The sequence below is a fragment of the Prunus avium genome, chromosome 1 (assembly GCF_965620075.1).
Source record: "Prunus avium chromosome 1, drPruAviu1.hap1.1, whole genome shotgun sequence".
NCBI classification, from domain to species: Eukaryota; Viridiplantae; Streptophyta; class Magnoliopsida; order Rosales; family Rosaceae; genus Prunus; species Prunus avium.
In genome coordinates, this window is record NC_142284.1 from 50,186,954 (window position 1) to 50,202,433 (window position 15,480).

Consider the following 15,480-nt stretch of genomic DNA (forward strand, 5'->3'; position numbering starts at 1 on the left):
GCACCAGTGAGGACAGAGGACACAACTTATTGCAAGTTCCAAACAAAACCCTTTGGCCTTTGCATGTCATCAAAACAAAACCATCTCATCTGAAAACCTATCAGACGGTTTTGATCTGCTGACAAACCCCTTTTCTCAACTTTTTATCTCTGCATGCTGTGAGCCATTTGCTCTGCTTTGTGTTTTTTCTGCTTCATATCAGAGATTTGGTTTGTCATCCGTTTGATTAGCCACGTGCTCTAAAAACTGTCACCCAAATTGCACAATTATGTGTTATGTGGATAACAGCTAGACCCCGATCCAAGTTTTAGCCCCTGAGTGGTTGGTACTTTTCGTGAAACTAAGGTTAAAAAATTTCTTCTTCCTCAATGACTAAAATTCACAATTGGGTGTCTTAAGTTATTCAATCACAAATCCAATAATTCGTTGAATGATTTAGTTTTGGATAAGAATTTAGCATCCAATTTTGTTCCTAGTGTCAAGTGCTTTTATGAAAGACATGAATATCATATGAGAAAACTAGACCTCGATTTAGTCAATCTTTAAATTAATATGAAAAGTATACGTGGGTTAAGTCAGTTGGTCGGACAGTATGTTTATTTCTTTACATCCAAATTCGAAAATCCTTTTTATAAATTAGATTAATTTAGAGTAATTTAGATTTTCGCCAGTACTCAAAAAACCAATAAAAATAAAGCCAAAAACAACACCACAAAAGGCCTAGAAAAGACCCTTCCATCGACCTAACATTAATTGTCCCTCAAGTATCAATCTTGATAACCTTGCAACTTGCCAAGTCCTGCCATCTGAGACAGACCAGCACAGCAAGATTGCATGTCAAATTCTCAATTGCATAAGCTCCTGCCACAACCAAGACATGAAAAACCTAGTGACTGCAAGGCAGAGTTCTGCTTAATGACAGTTGAATTAATAGTATCAAAAGTGCTTAACAAACTAAATAATTAAGTTTTAAAATTTTATTACAAAACTAAGCAGATGTTTCAATGCTTTTCCACTTCGCTTTTGTTTCAAGCAGTGGTTTTGGAGATTCAAAGGGCTGGGAAAAACTTGTCCAATCTGCACGGCAGCGCGTAGAATTCATCATTTCTAACATCAGAACGGTATAAGCGGAACTTCTCCCACCAGTTTAAACCGCTGTCTTTTCTCGATGCATCGTTTTCACGAGACAGGGAGTTATCCAATATTACAGCAACCAAAGCAGCTACTGTTGTGTGTGACATGAAGATGACATTTACTATGTCCTCAAACTGAAAGTAATTGAACGAAAAAAGTTAAGGCCAATTGTAGAGTTTGTAGCTAAGACTAAAATAAAAGTTATGAACACTTGGTTAAAAAATCTCACCCATCTTGGACCGCCGTGATCAGGGCCAGACCTATATTCTCTGAAGTATTGTGGTACTGAAATTCCCATGAAGAAAGAGAATCCCAATATAAATTTTGTTCTGAAACTGTTCAGGTTACAAAATTGGAGAAAACCAAGGCCTGCAGAAGCTGCAAGAGACATCATATAAGACCCCTGTTAATTATAAAGCATTAGAAAAATGTTTCTTGTTTTTGTTGCTTCGACAGTAAAAAAATTCCAATCAAATTTCAGAGAGACGTACCAACGTAGCCAAATAAGACACAGTAAAGAGCTGCTATGATTGGTACAGGAATTGAAGCGAACAGTGCTCCAATTTTTCCTGGTCAAGAACACCATGAGAAACCATTTAGAGTGTATATCATGGGTTAAATTAATGTGCAAATGTATTGAAAAGTTTGCAACATACCAAATACAGAGAAGAAAATCATGAAAAAAGCTGATATCTGGATAACTCTACGACTTCCAACTCTTGTCAATGCCAATAGGCCAGCATTTTCCCTATGCAGCATATTTGAAGTGAGCAATTAGAAGATCAAATCAGCATTTTACACATGTATAAATACATAGTCTGCAAGGTAAATTTTATTGATTTTTTTTCCCACACACAGACAGAGACATTAGGTTTGAGGTCATTACACTGATGCAGTAGTGCCAGTTGGAGAACCAAACATCCCATTTAGTAACACTCCTACACCCTGAAATTCAAAATAATAAAGATGAAGAAAAAAATGTCAAAATTTGACAATGGAGCAAAAATGCCAATAGAATCAACAAGAGTCACAATTCTGAAGGAAAAATGCCCTTACCAGCCAGCCAACGCCGCGGCTAACGACAGAAGGTGGTACAGGTGTGGCACTCCCATATCTTGCTGTAGCATAAAATGTACCAGAGGACTGCAAATATTTACAGATTTTGATTGCATTTTACTAAACATTATATAGAAAATAAGTTGCAATTGCATGCCAAATTCAATGTTGTTATCAAATTCTTCGTAAACTTGTAAGCTTTTCTAAGAAACTTAGGAGAATAGAGATGTGAACCTCGAAGAGAGAAACAAAAGAAGCAGCAATCATTGCAAAAGCTTCTCCTGCATTAAAAGTAGGGCTCCCCCATTGAAAAGGATATGGAATATAGATCCTGCATATTCAATAAAAAAACAAGAGGAAAAAAATGATCCACTGTTTCAAAATACTCATGAAACGAAAGGAATTACTTGTTGATAATTGGAGTTTGCACACAAAAGCTCACCAGGGAGCTGCACTAATAAGGCCAGAACGATCGGTGCGGCAACTGATCTGAGTGTTTTCTGGTGTGTTGTTATACACACCACTTGAGGTTAGAATTTGTGCGAACAACCATACAATTGCAACAGAGAACAACACTGAAAATCTGCCAAAGATTTGCCTCTTTGTATGTATAAAACGAGAAAGATACTGCAAAACATTTAAGTATCTAGAATATTACTTGGTGCCACGAAAAAACACTAAAGGAAAAAGGACTGTTAAAATCAATAGTAACCAATTGAGGACTTGCCTGTGAGATGAAAACCACGATGATCAACTCTGGAAGCCCAAGTTCAACACATCTGGCCAACTAGAAAGAGAAAATAATTTGGAGGGGAAAAAAACAGAGTTGGATACTGATAAGACTTCAAAACAAATCAACATTAAATAGGAGCCAATTAAGAATGGAGGATCAAGAGATCTTTACCAAAGGGAAACCAAGCTGAGAGAGCCCAAGTCCGGCAAAAGTTATGAATGGGACAACAGAAAGAGGGCTAAGAAGCCTAAACAAGTACATAAAGAAACTTAGGTCACAATTCACAAAGTATCAAACATCTCTAGCACTAATTTGAGAAGTTTATAAATGACTTGCATCCATCTAAAAGTCCAACTCTTCTGATCAAAATGACTAACCTGACAGCAATTCTCCACAAGCCTAGGAAACCCATAATCATCTGAAAACTGGCAGTGATGATTAGAGCGCCTTGTATTCCTCGCATAGTCTCCGAAAATTTCTGGAAGAAGATTCATTCAAAAGATCAAATCAAGGAAGAGAGATAGGATATTAATATTTCAACAAAAGAAAAAATTAAGTGAAAGCCTAACCTCATGAGGATCTGTGGTTGCCTTATATCTACTTGCTAGGATTATTGAAGTTGTGGGGATTACATATGTATATGAACCCACCACCACTGAGGGAAGCCGGGTTCCGAACAGAGATTGCATGAATGTGTTCAACCCTGAAACAAATAGCATGGTTTGCACCACCCTAGCCTTCTCAATCTGTAGAGAGAAAAGACTGAATCAATTAATAAATCTAATTAATGGAAATATCAACAAAGCAGAACCCAAAAAAAAAAAGTTGTGAAAAATTAGCAATTGAATCCTTACATCGCCTCCACCCATTTGAGGAACAAGCAGACTTGGAATGAAGATTGTAATACCAAGAGTCAAAAGGTAATGCTGGAAACCCAACATCACAGCTTCAGCTGCAAAACCATGAAAGTTTTAAATTTGCATACCTTGAAGATTTAAAATTTAAAGAACTTGCCTATTGAAATAAAACAAAATTAAAAAACAAAACAAAAAAAACCTAGTAAAGATTATGATTAAGAGTATAATAATCAGAGAGAATGGTATACTAACGCCATGGAGGAGGACTGTTAACACAATACTGAACACCAGGCAGCTGCTCTTTTACTGGGTATGGCTGCAACTCCTCTGCCTTCTTGTTTCCACCACCATTATTGTTATTGTTACCGCCACTGCCGCCTCCGCTGCCACGGCCACCACCATTACTGTCGTTATTGTTCCCACCGCCACGGCCGCCGTCACTACTGTTATTGTCGTTACCACCACCACGGCCGCCACCATTATTGTGGTTGTCATTGCCGCCTCCTCGGCCGCCACCATTATTGTTATTGTTGTTGCCGCCTCCTCGTCCACCACCGTTATTGTTGTTATTGCTATTGTTACCGCCACCGCCACCACCATTGCTGCTGTTATTGTTACCGCCACCGCCGCCCGATTGAGCCATGTTCTTGCTAGCTCAGGGACGTTAACAGAGGAAGGTGGAGAATCAAACAGAGGTTAGAGTGCTGGGGAGAGAGCTAAATGACAATTTTTTTTATTGCGCGGCAAATAACTTGTTGTAAGTGGACCGTTACGAATTTTAATTAACCAATATCAATTTGAAGATATGTAATCTATATGATAATAATCAATTTCAATAAATTAGTAATTAGTATTGGTTAGACAAAGTTTCAAATTCAGATTTTGTTTATAAGATTAATGATTTTGAAACTAAAAATGATCTATTCCAACGGGAAAATGAATCAAATAGCTTGGTTTCATTGAGATGATACTGAGTAGCTATAAGATTAATTTTCATTGAATGCTAATTATGGTCCTCAGTTTCTTACATAATTCGAAAATAATTCCTGCATTAATCATCATAAGGCAGTAATTATAGAATCATTGAATATCATAACAATCACAGGTGAATAAAGTTGGTTTTTATTTTTGAAAAAATATGCAAATAATTTTCACAATGGTAAAAAACGACCAGCAATGACGACTAGTGGGGCAACAAGCAATCGATCTGTCCAACATGGTTTAGAACGAGACATGCAGAATGATGAAAGTCATGAAATATCCTACACATATTTTGAAACAGAGCATCAACATCCTTTATACATCAAGTTTCAATGCCCAAATCACGATTAGGTGAATCAAGCACATCAAGTAAAAATATCCGAATTTTGATCAGATTCATGATCAAACGGAAACATGCATGTTCCGGTGCATCTTTACAAGTCAACATCAACTATAAACACTTTGGTTCATGTTTGCTTTGCCACCATCGTCTTGGATTATTCCTGCTCATCCCTCCGGCGAATTTCAGTGAACTTGCATTCGAAGACGTTCCAGTTTGACCTGCAGAGCAATCAGGGAAAAAGAATTTTATTGATGCGAATGACAACATAGCAGTTTCCAACCTTACAACTTGAAGGTGCAGGTGGATGCATCAGATAAAGAGAGCTGATTGCAGTACCCCTTGAGATACTCGTGGTTTACCAAGTATGCTCTCTTCACATACTTTTCTATACCTTTCATTTATTAGGAACTTCTGACCACAAGAGAGAAAAAGAGATGAATGATTTTTGGTAAATTCCTTCTTTTGATATGTATATATATTGTTCTGACAAGTACTACTATTTTAAATTCATTCAACCCGACAGGAAATATTTGTACCTCATTCTCAAAGCTGAAATGATACCAAAGCAATGTGCATTTTGGAAAAGTATGTTCATAAAGAGGAAATGGTAGCATACCATGAGTTGTTGACTGCTAAACTCCTCATGGTTCATCGGATAAAACCCTATTGGAACATGAAAATACTCCAACTAACAACGGATTCCTTCATCTATTGTTAACACGAAAATTATCAATCGTAGAGGTATCTTACATTTCCAACAACTTATAGCTTCTATCTGTCAAAAGGGCTGGTTGCCAATAATTTTAACCTTTTAAATCCTAGTTTAATCTTCTTTGTTCATAAATTCCTCTAATCACCAATCGCAGCTGCTGGCATACAACTCAACTCATATTTCTGACTTTCAGTACCATACCTCCTAGACTAGATCTCCACAAAATATTTCCCTATCCTAGTCTGTGAGAAATATTTTGACAACATGCATCATCAACTTATTTATATACTCCTCCTTCAAAGCGACCTTGTCCTTGCTTAGATGGAGCCAAGAAAAAACCTAGAGTCTCCCCAAAATCCTTTCATCCAGCATTTTGCATAAACATTTCTAATCTGCAATTTAACCTTCACCTCATCCAAGACAACAAATTGAAAAGAGATTTTAAATCAAGCTATGATGTAACAACATAACCATAAACTTTTCCACGTCCTATGCCTATACTTCCCCTCTGGTGAGTTACAAGTATACCTGCTAACCTGATACTGCCCTTCAAAATCATATGTGCACCACTAAGACTATCAATATCTACCATTCCTAATGATAGCCCACATCCATTGACACAAAACTACCTTTCCCCTCAGGCATTGTTATTTAAAAATGCTCTAATTCATAAATGGGGAGCTACATTATGATTTATGAGCATATCCAAACCTTTTTGCAAATTGATATGAAGAAAATTGCATCACAATTCACAGTTAACACACTTATTATTCAAAGACATGTTACTTCATTGCTCTATATTATCTATCCAAAATCTGTTGTTAAATTGCTCATTTAATAAGATAAAACTGTAACATCCATAGCTAGCAAGTAAACATACTACTAATAAAACAAAGGCATTGCTTAAACAAAGAGATTCTCACCATAAATGACATCATTGCGCTCCAAGCTTTGTTGAACTCCACCGCCTTTGTCATCAGCAACCTCTCCTTTCTTAACCCAAACCCTCCCAGCATAACCTCTCTGTTTCTGCATATCAAAGCGATCAGGCCTCTCATAATAACCCCTAATTCCTCCATTACCACGGCGATCAACTATTCTTGGTCTCTTCAACTCATCATCCCCTTTTCCAGTCTCACCATTCACCGATAAATCCCTAAATTTCGGCACAATCTCCGCAGTCGGAACCACATTCTCGCTCTTTGCCCTAATTTCGATTTCAGGTCTCTTTTCTTCCTTCCCTGTTGCCTGATCGTCTCCCTTCTCGCAACTCGATTGAGGCACGTCTGCTATACATACCTTCTCAGCCACTTCCTCTTTCTCTGCCCTAACATCCTTCTTATTCTTCCTCCACTTATTCTTCCTCCACTTATTCTTCTTCTTCCATACCTTCTTCTCCTCTGGTTCCTCGCTTTTCTTCCTCTCCAGCTCAGCACCCTCGCATTCCGAAACAGTCTGATTAACCGGCCCAAACTGTGTCCGACCACTGCGATTCCTAGGCTGGAAATCGGCTTCAGTTTTCTGTCCGACGGGTTGCTTTTCCCCCTCCAGCTCAGCATCCTCGCCCTCCGAAACACTCCGATTAACCGGCCCAAACTGTGTCCGATCATTGCGATTCCTAGGCTTGAAATCGGCTTCGGTTTTCTGTACGACGGGTTGCTTTTTACCCTCCAGCTCAGCACCCTCGCACTCCGAAACACTCCGATTAACCGGCCCAAACTGTGTCCGATCACTGCGATTCCTAGGCTTGAAATCGGCTTCGGTTTTCTGTACGACGGGTTGCTTTAGCTCAGCACCCTCGCGCTCCGAAACACTCAAATTAACCGGCCCAAACTGTGTCCGATTACTGCGATTCCTAGGCTCGAAATGGGCTTCGGTTTTCTGCACGACGGGTTGCTTTTTCCCCTCCAGCTCAGCACCCTTGCACTCCGAAACACTCCTCCGATTCACCGGCCGAAACTGTGTCTGATTACTGCGATTCGTAGGTCTGGAATCGGTTCGGGTTTTCAGAACGACGGCGTTTTGCTTCTGTTGCTTTGCCTGCTCTTCTCGGAGCTTTTGCTGTCGGAGCTCCTCTTCTTCTTGTTCCTTCTCCTTTCGTTGTCGTTCCTCCTCATCTCGTTGTCGTTCCTTCTCTTTGAGCCAGCGCTCTTTGAGCTCGAGAATGGTGACGTAGTTGGTGGGTAAAGACGAGGGCTTCTTGTTGTTGGTTTGCTCCATTTGAACACTCACAAAAGCAGATTTTTCGCTCCACAGTACACTTGAGATTTCAATGAGAAAATATCAAAGACAAAACAAAGCCTCTCTTCCTTTTTCTTTTTCTTTCTTTAATAAAATAAAAATAAAATAAAAAACTTAAGGAAGAAGACTAGAGAACTGAAATTATTGGCATCTCAATAACATTTAGTTACGCAAATGGAAACACACAAATGCTAAATCTTATAGTTGGTATTCTCGCAAAATAATTATTAAAAATTCATTTCGATGGTTAATGGCAATGCAATGGCCGGATTTGTTTTTCGTAATATAAATAGTATTCTTTTAATTATAGGATGTATCATGTGAGGTATTATTACTTATGATTTGCAGAATGAAGAAGTGACATTTAAACAAGCACTTCATGGGCACATCGTCTACATCTTTTCAATCTTAAAATCTTAAAATTAAAGGAGAATTGTAGACGATGTGTCTATTAAAGTGCATGTTTAAGTGCCATCGATTCTTACTAAAGCTCAAGAAAGATACTCTTGTTGTGTTTTGTTTAGATTAAAATTTGAGTTCTATGGTCTAAGAATCCATATAAGATACTCTTTTGTAATTTTCTTATAAATTTAGGAAGAAAAAAAAAATAGAGAAGAGAAGTGAGGTACTCACGTCTAATTCACTTTTTTTTTAATATATAAAATTATTATTATTTTATAAACTTTATTACTTAATTGGGCATTGGATTCCTCGTCAGCCGTTTAGTGGATTACTAATCATTACTGGTTAACTATGCATCTTTGATGAGTTATTTACATTTTTCTAAAAACTTTTAGGTCATATCAATAATGAGGACCAATAAATGACATGAGTCTTACAAAAAAACGACGTCGTAATTAGTTGGATCATGTGAACCTCTTTCCCCGAATTCATTTATTTATTTATTTTCCTGATAATTACCAATTAGTGATCGAGTGTCTCTTTTTTTCAACCAATTAGAATTACCAAAAAAGATCCTATAAGAATCCCAATAAGATTTAAAAAAGCAGACAACAGAAAGTTGGTAATCCCAATAAGATTTAAATCTTGCAACCTAATAATATTATTATTTTTGTATATAAAAAGAAACCACCTATATATTTTATGTTGAATTAAGTGGGCTCTTACTATTGGGCTACGACCATGAAGATTGATTGCAGAAAATGACAAAAAACGCCCATGGATTGAAAACCCAACCTAACCAACCCATAAGACCCAATGGCCTACGCCAAGCTAGGCATCCGGTTTTTGCGCGACGCTTCCCACGCAACCATACTCAGTGACTTGGCAGGCACCAAAAAAAGCACCGCAAAAGCGCGCTAATAGGGAGTAGAGCAAAAGGACGCTTTTGTCAAAAGCACAGAGAGAGAGAGAGAGCAAGGACCACGTTTGATCAACCGCCTCAATCGCGCGCCACGTGTAATCCCTCCCCTGTCCTCTCTCTCTTCCTGTACGTTTTAAACTCCCAATGACTCATCCTCCAATCAGATTTTATCTCATTCGGTTGCATGCAAGTGAGAGGCATCGAGTCGACACGTACCAGCACTGCCAAATATAACCGACCCAGAGAAGAGAGGCAGTTTCGTAAATTTCCGGAGTAAAACAAAAAAACCACCCAAACCAATCGTGATAGGTGTACCCACGCATGGCGGCCAAACCCACACGCGTTATGATGAGAGGGTGTTTGGTTACAAGTGAAGGCATGCAAGCCAGGCGTCTGATTGGTATGGTTGACAAATCCCAGCTACACCCAGCCCTTGGGCTAAGTGGTCTATGTGAAAAGTTACAGTGGACCTGTCCTACCAACAGTGTTAATTCCCACAAGTAACTTATTTCTGAGCTCTCACAAACACGTACCCACCGTACAATTCCAAGTGGCAGTCTCTGCTTTCTCTTCGCTTCATGTTGCCCTTCTCTCATTGGCCACTTGTCACTCTTAAATACACCCGTTACAAGATCAATCCCTCTTCAAAAACCACTGCAAGTCCTCCTCCTCCTTCCCTATCTCCTCTCTCACTTCCTTCCTCACAGCTCTCCTCTGCCTGCCTTCTGCATTTCTCTCTCAAAAGCTCTCTTTTGGGTCTCCAGTGATCACCATTACAGAATAGCTGGTGGGGCTTAGACTTTTGCTGTCAAGAAAAGCACCTACCACCATGATCAAGACACTCAATCCTTACAACACCAACACAGAGAAAACTGCTGAGATTATGTCTAGGTATAGGCCCATAGCACCTAAACCTGAGACCCCAGCAAACTCAGCAGGTGAGAATCCATCCTTATCTAAGAAGATCAGAGAGTCTCCTTACCTTAGAAACCTCTGGCCACAATTGCAGGCCAGACCCACCAGGACTAGAAAGAGAGGTCGATCTGCTCTGTCACCAACAACCTTCAAGAGGCAGAGGACCCATCATGTGTTTGGGTTTTCTACCCCTTGTCATGTAACATATCCGGCTAAAAATCTCACCTTGGATGGTTTTGCTCATGCTCTTTCACAGCTCCCCATGCCAACAAGCTTTGATGCAGTCAAAAGCACCAGTTTGATGACTCTGCCTCTTCTTCAATACCCTGCTCCTCCTTCTCCTCATTCTCCTCCTCCTCCTCCTCCTCCTCCATCAGTTCCTGTTGTGACCAACCAACCAATGGTGCCAGCTGAGTTTGAGTTAATTAAACCTTGTGAAGGAGAGGAGAAGCTGATAGATTTGAACATTGTGGCTGAAATTCCAGAAGAAAAAGATCTGCTGCAGCAACTACAAGGAAGTGCCGCTACCCCTACACCAATCAATGTCATAGCACCTCAGCCAGTTCGACCTGTGGGCTCCAGCATAAGTGTTGGGTGCATCAAAACAGACCTAAGCCTAGCCCCAGCAGAGCAAGCTCCTAAGAAACCAGAGGATGTTGAGGACGAGGTGGAGTCTGAGGCCCTGCCAGCAATCATATCCGATTCACACAACAAGGTGAGGATGGCAAACTCTGCTTACAAGGAGATGGTGGGCCAGCCAGAGTGTTCATGGCTCGATTCTATGGTGGCCAGTGATGGGCGTTTCGGAGGGAGCTCTTGCAAGAGGATCAGTGGGGAGGTCATACTTGAGCTTTCTGAGTCAGGGGTACCAGTTTCATCAAATGGGTTTTCATGCTGGGTGAGGATTGAGTGGGGAAATGAGATGAATAAGCATGCAATCAATGCTTTCTGTGATGTGATCAAGCTGTCCTGTGAGACTAAGGACTACCTCTTTAGTTGGAGGTTCCACACTCACAGCAAAGAGGGATCTCAGTCCAGTTCATCTAATGCTTGAAATGTCAAATAATGTAATTAAAATGTAGCGTAGCTAGCTCACTAGAAAGTGCACCTTCAGTGTCTACTATATTTTTTTTTCATGTATATGCATATATAAGGAGTCTGAGGCTGAGTATATGTATGGTCAGCTTTTTTAAGAGAGAGAAACTTGTTCTGTTGTTCATAATCACAATTATTTTCAGTTCAATAACATTACATAACTAACAACGGGGATGATATGATACCAAGATTGATGAAGAAACTAAGCATAGGTACTCATAGGCCTCCAGAAGAGTAATCTCATATGCGCGCAGTATCCGCTGCACTCTTTTCACTCTTTGCAGGGCCCTTCCACTTGAAGTTGTCTGCATATGTCTTAACCTACACATGATCAAAAGCTTAAATTAATACATACTTCAGACGAACACCATACATAACTTGAAGTTGTCCCTGTCCCTAATCTATCTGAAAAGAGTTTTTCTATTCAAAATCCGCACTTTTTGTTCACACCAACTTCTAATCCAAATTGAAATTTTCTATTTAAACCCTACACTTTTTGTTCACACCAACTTCTAATCCAAATTGAAATTTTCTATTTAAACCCTACACTTCTCTTAGTTCACCTCATGTTCTAAGTTCACCCCATCTTTTAATTTAAATTTTCACAATTTCTAAGAAAACCCCACTATCTTCCTAAACTACCCTTAAATACACCCCAAACTGAAAAAATAAGAAATAAAAGATATTTTTTATTTAAACCCCACAATTTTCTTTGTTCCTAGCAAAAAAAACACAAAGAAATGGAACCCCAAACTCGAAATTTAATATTTTCTAGAGAAATAGAACAACTTTACATCTCTCAAAGTAGAGGAGTTTGTCTTGATCTAATCCAATTTATACTTGACATCTGTCCTGATCCAATTTAAATAGGATGTAGAGGAGTCTGTATTTTTCTAAAACTTAATATAAAGAGTGGTGGGGTGTGTGTATAGATGTACTAGGGTTAATTATTAAGTTAGATGACCTTTTTTGTCTTTTTACATAATAATAAAACTTACAGCTTAATGATTTAAGTATTGGGGTGAACAAAGAGAAGTACGGGGTTTAAATAGAAAATCTCTTCAAATTTCCACAATTTCTAATAAAATCTCACTATCTTCCCAAACTATCCCTAAATACACAATCAACATAAATAAATAAAACTAATTAACCTCACACCCCGCACCCCATTGTCTTCCCCTCACTACTCTAAGTCCACCTCAACCTCACATTACTTAGGGCCAGTTTGGCATTGTTGTGGTGTGAAAATAATCGTTGTCAAATTTGCTGTGAAAGAAATCAACTGTATGAGAAAGTTGTTCAACATTTGGTAAATATTTTGTTAAACGTGATGTTGGTACAATAATCATTTTCTAAATGTTTGGTAAATTTTTTGTGTGAAAGTGTTTAGTGCTATGTATAATGACTAAAAAGGACAATATGTTGAAATAACTTTTGTGATAAAGTGTTTTTGGTAAAAGGAAAATCATTTTCACTTTCACTTACATATATACATATATATTGTATTAAATATGTTTTCATCTCTCTGGGTCTTGCTATTTTCTTCTTGTCCGTTTGTTATTGTTTTGGTTCTACAATGTTTCGTATATCAACAACCACTTCGTGAACTAAATCAAAAGGTTGGAATTCATTAACAATTTAGAAAGCAAAATGAAATTGAAGCGTTTAAAATCAATTTCATGGTTTAGGATCAGTTTGAGTTTTGTGATAAACCCAAATCAATGAGAAGCTTCTCTAACCCTAATTGAGAAGAATGAAATTGACAAGAAAAATAAACCTAATATGTTTCTTACCTGATTCTTGTGGCTTCAAGAGTGCTTCAACAATCCAACAAGAAAAATTGAAGGAAAAGAATGAGAAGAGTAGCTCTAAACTAAAGAACATGGAAGAGAAGGCGTGAAGATGAACGATGGGAAGTAGACGAACGAGGAGAAAGAGACGCAAGCATGAAAACATATGGGGTTATTTTTGGAATTCTAAAAATTTCATTAAACTCTAGTGCCTCTCCAAACTGATTGCCGCATAATCAGAAAATGAAAGCAGCTCTATACCAGCTTTCCCTTACTGCTTTACCAAACGAGTTGTGCTTTCAAAAATTTGTAAAAAATCACTTATCACTCCAAATAATCAATGTCAAACAGGCACTTAAAGAGATAAAAACATTGTTGTCAAATGCGTAGCAACATTTTCTTTATTATTATTTTTTATTTAAAAAAAATTTGAGAATGAACTAGGAGGTTTTGATAGAGAAATGTTGACAGATAAATTGATATGTAAGTTATCATAATCAAATTAACATGAAGAGTGGTGGGGCGTGTATAGATATACTAGGGTTAATTATTAAGTTGGATGACTTTTTTGTCTTTTTACGCAATAATAAAATTTAAAAGCTTAATGATTTAAGTATTAAGGTGAACAAAAGAAAAAGAAAAATATGCGGTTTAAATAAAAAAAACTCGAGGAAAATTTCCAAACCTTTAAAAGTGGTGTGTGGCGCTTCTTGACCTGCACAACAGTTCATGGTGTGTAAAGAGTGTGCAATATTGAAGAATTTTACTTCAATTTGACAAGTAGAAAAAGAAACTTATCAGCAAAATTTTGAAGAGGAACACACCGTATAGTCCCAACCATGTCTCTCAGCAAAGTCCTTTGCAGCTTCTTCACTTTCAAAAGTCAGTCCTGCCTCACCAACATTGGCATAGGGATCACCTGTGGAAGTCCAACCCATCAATGGGTTTTCCCACCTGCACAAAATGCCAATGAAGCCATTCAACAGTAATTTGAATTCCAGATCAACAAATATTGCTTGTTAAAATTGTAAAAGAAAACAGAGCACAACTAATTGAATCATAGTATATGACCAAATGTTAACTATGTGAGACTGAACAAGCTGGGTTATGCCCCAACGCTACAGATATATACATTAATTATGTAAAATCTGTGGAATTAACAATATTTATCGCCTAATTATGCATGCATAAGATGCTCAATCCAATAACATACGCACTTCTGTGTCGAAAGAAAATTAATTTTCCATTTCCCGACTTTCCCAGAACCTTGTTGGGTTGCAGTTCGAGCAGGTGAATAGATTATAACCTGGGCACGCCCAAATCCAAATTACTCAAAATTAACTTCCTCTAAAAATAAATTTTCACATGAAAATAAAAGTTGGAAATTTTTTCAAGTGATTGAAGAGGGTACCCTTCGTCGTAGATGTTCTTCAGGGATCCCAGAGATGATGCCGATGTCATTGGTTCTGGTCTCCACCAACGCCTCCGATTGTGAAGAGAGCCATCTTGGCCGCGATAGCATTTGAGCTCGAGCGAGGTTCAAGCCCTGTCGTAGAGATCTCGCCATTTTTGCACACCAAAAGCTTCGAGGTTCCTCAGGCACAAGCACAACAATGTTTCTGTGACGAAGCCCAATCGCCTAACCACGAGTGTTCGATGTACCACGGGAATTACCAGAAGGTTCCCGAGAGTTGGCCCTTTTGCGCCATAATGATGCCACGAAATCACTACACAACATTCCCTTTCTTTTTTGTTTTTTTTTTCAAAATTTATTTTTGTTTAGAATGTTGGGAAATTTAACTTTTAATCACCAAATAAGGATTTTAATTTGATTTGATTTGATTTTCTTTAGAACGTGAGGATTTTGATTTTCTTCAATTACATTTGAACATTGAAATTACGTTTTTTTAATAATAATTTTAAATAATGAATCTTACTTTTTTTTTTTATAGTTCATTGGTACATTGCAAAGTTTTTTTGTTTTTTTGGGTTGTAATTTTAAGTGATGGTTTCACTTTTTGTGAAATTTAGCATGAAACTTTAAATTGTCACACATGATCATCAAACACTAATGCAATATTTTAATGAACTTTATGACATGTTTATTGATATGAATGAGTATTGGAATGTGATTCTAATATATCGGTATGAGAATGATTTCAATTTATGACTTTCATGTGCTTTTATTAATACATAAGGAATAAAAAAAAAATTACATGTGTTTGACATTAAAATTCGTAATCAAATACTTCTAAAATCATGAATGCGATCAACTAGAGAAGTAGTTGAATCCAATTTC

At 37.9% G+C, this 15,480-nt stretch overlaps 4 protein-coding genes across 4 annotated transcripts; 1 reads left to right on the forward strand and 3 right to left on the reverse strand.

The window, feature by feature from the left end:
• Positions 1-742: 742 nt before the first annotated feature.
• LOC110772488 (Xanthine/uracil permease family protein) lies at positions 743-4,534 on the reverse strand. The gene is made up of 14 exons (XM_021976928.2): positions 4,033-4,534; positions 3,778-3,875; positions 3,493-3,669; positions 3,301-3,401; positions 3,095-3,170; positions 2,918-2,977; positions 2,633-2,817; positions 2,425-2,521; positions 2,191-2,277; positions 2,021-2,079; positions 1,791-1,882; positions 1,626-1,703; positions 1,364-1,512; positions 743-1,268 (listed from the first exon to the last, which is right to left on the reverse strand). Exons 1-14 carry the CDS (start codon positions 4,421-4,423, stop codon positions 1,050-1,052), a joined length of 1,869 nt encoding a protein of 622 aa, XP_021832620.1. The 5' UTR covers positions 4,424-4,534; the 3' UTR covers positions 743-1,049.
• Positions 4,535-5,021: 487 nt separating this feature from the next.
• LOC110772465 (uncharacterized) lies at positions 5,022-8,114 on the reverse strand. The gene is made up of 2 exons (XM_021976903.2): positions 6,740-8,114; positions 5,022-5,322 (listed from the first exon to the last, which is right to left on the reverse strand). Exons 1-2 carry the CDS (start codon positions 8,034-8,036, stop codon positions 5,213-5,215), a joined length of 1,407 nt encoding a protein of 468 aa, XP_021832595.2. The 5' UTR covers positions 8,037-8,114; the 3' UTR covers positions 5,022-5,212.
• A 1,830-nt stretch (positions 8,115-9,944) lies between these two features.
• LOC110772466 (uncharacterized) lies at positions 9,945-11,518 on the forward strand. The gene has a single exon (XM_021976904.2). It carries the CDS (start codon positions 10,211-10,213, stop codon positions 11,348-11,350), a length of 1,140 nt encoding a protein of 379 aa, XP_021832596.1. The 5' UTR covers positions 9,945-10,210; the 3' UTR covers positions 11,351-11,518.
• Positions 11,462-14,892, reverse strand: LOC110772467 (NADH dehydrogenase [ubiquinone] iron-sulfur protein 4, mitochondrial). The gene is made up of 5 exons (XM_021976905.2): positions 14,593-14,892; positions 14,399-14,487; positions 14,006-14,135; positions 13,867-13,896; positions 11,462-11,712 (listed from the first exon to the last, which is right to left on the reverse strand). The coding sequence occupies exons 1-5, from the start codon at positions 14,746-14,748 to the stop codon at positions 11,632-11,634; spliced, it is 486 nt and encodes a 161-aa protein (XP_021832597.2). The 5' UTR covers positions 14,749-14,892; the 3' UTR covers positions 11,462-11,631.
• Positions 14,893-15,480: the final 588 nt, after the last annotated feature.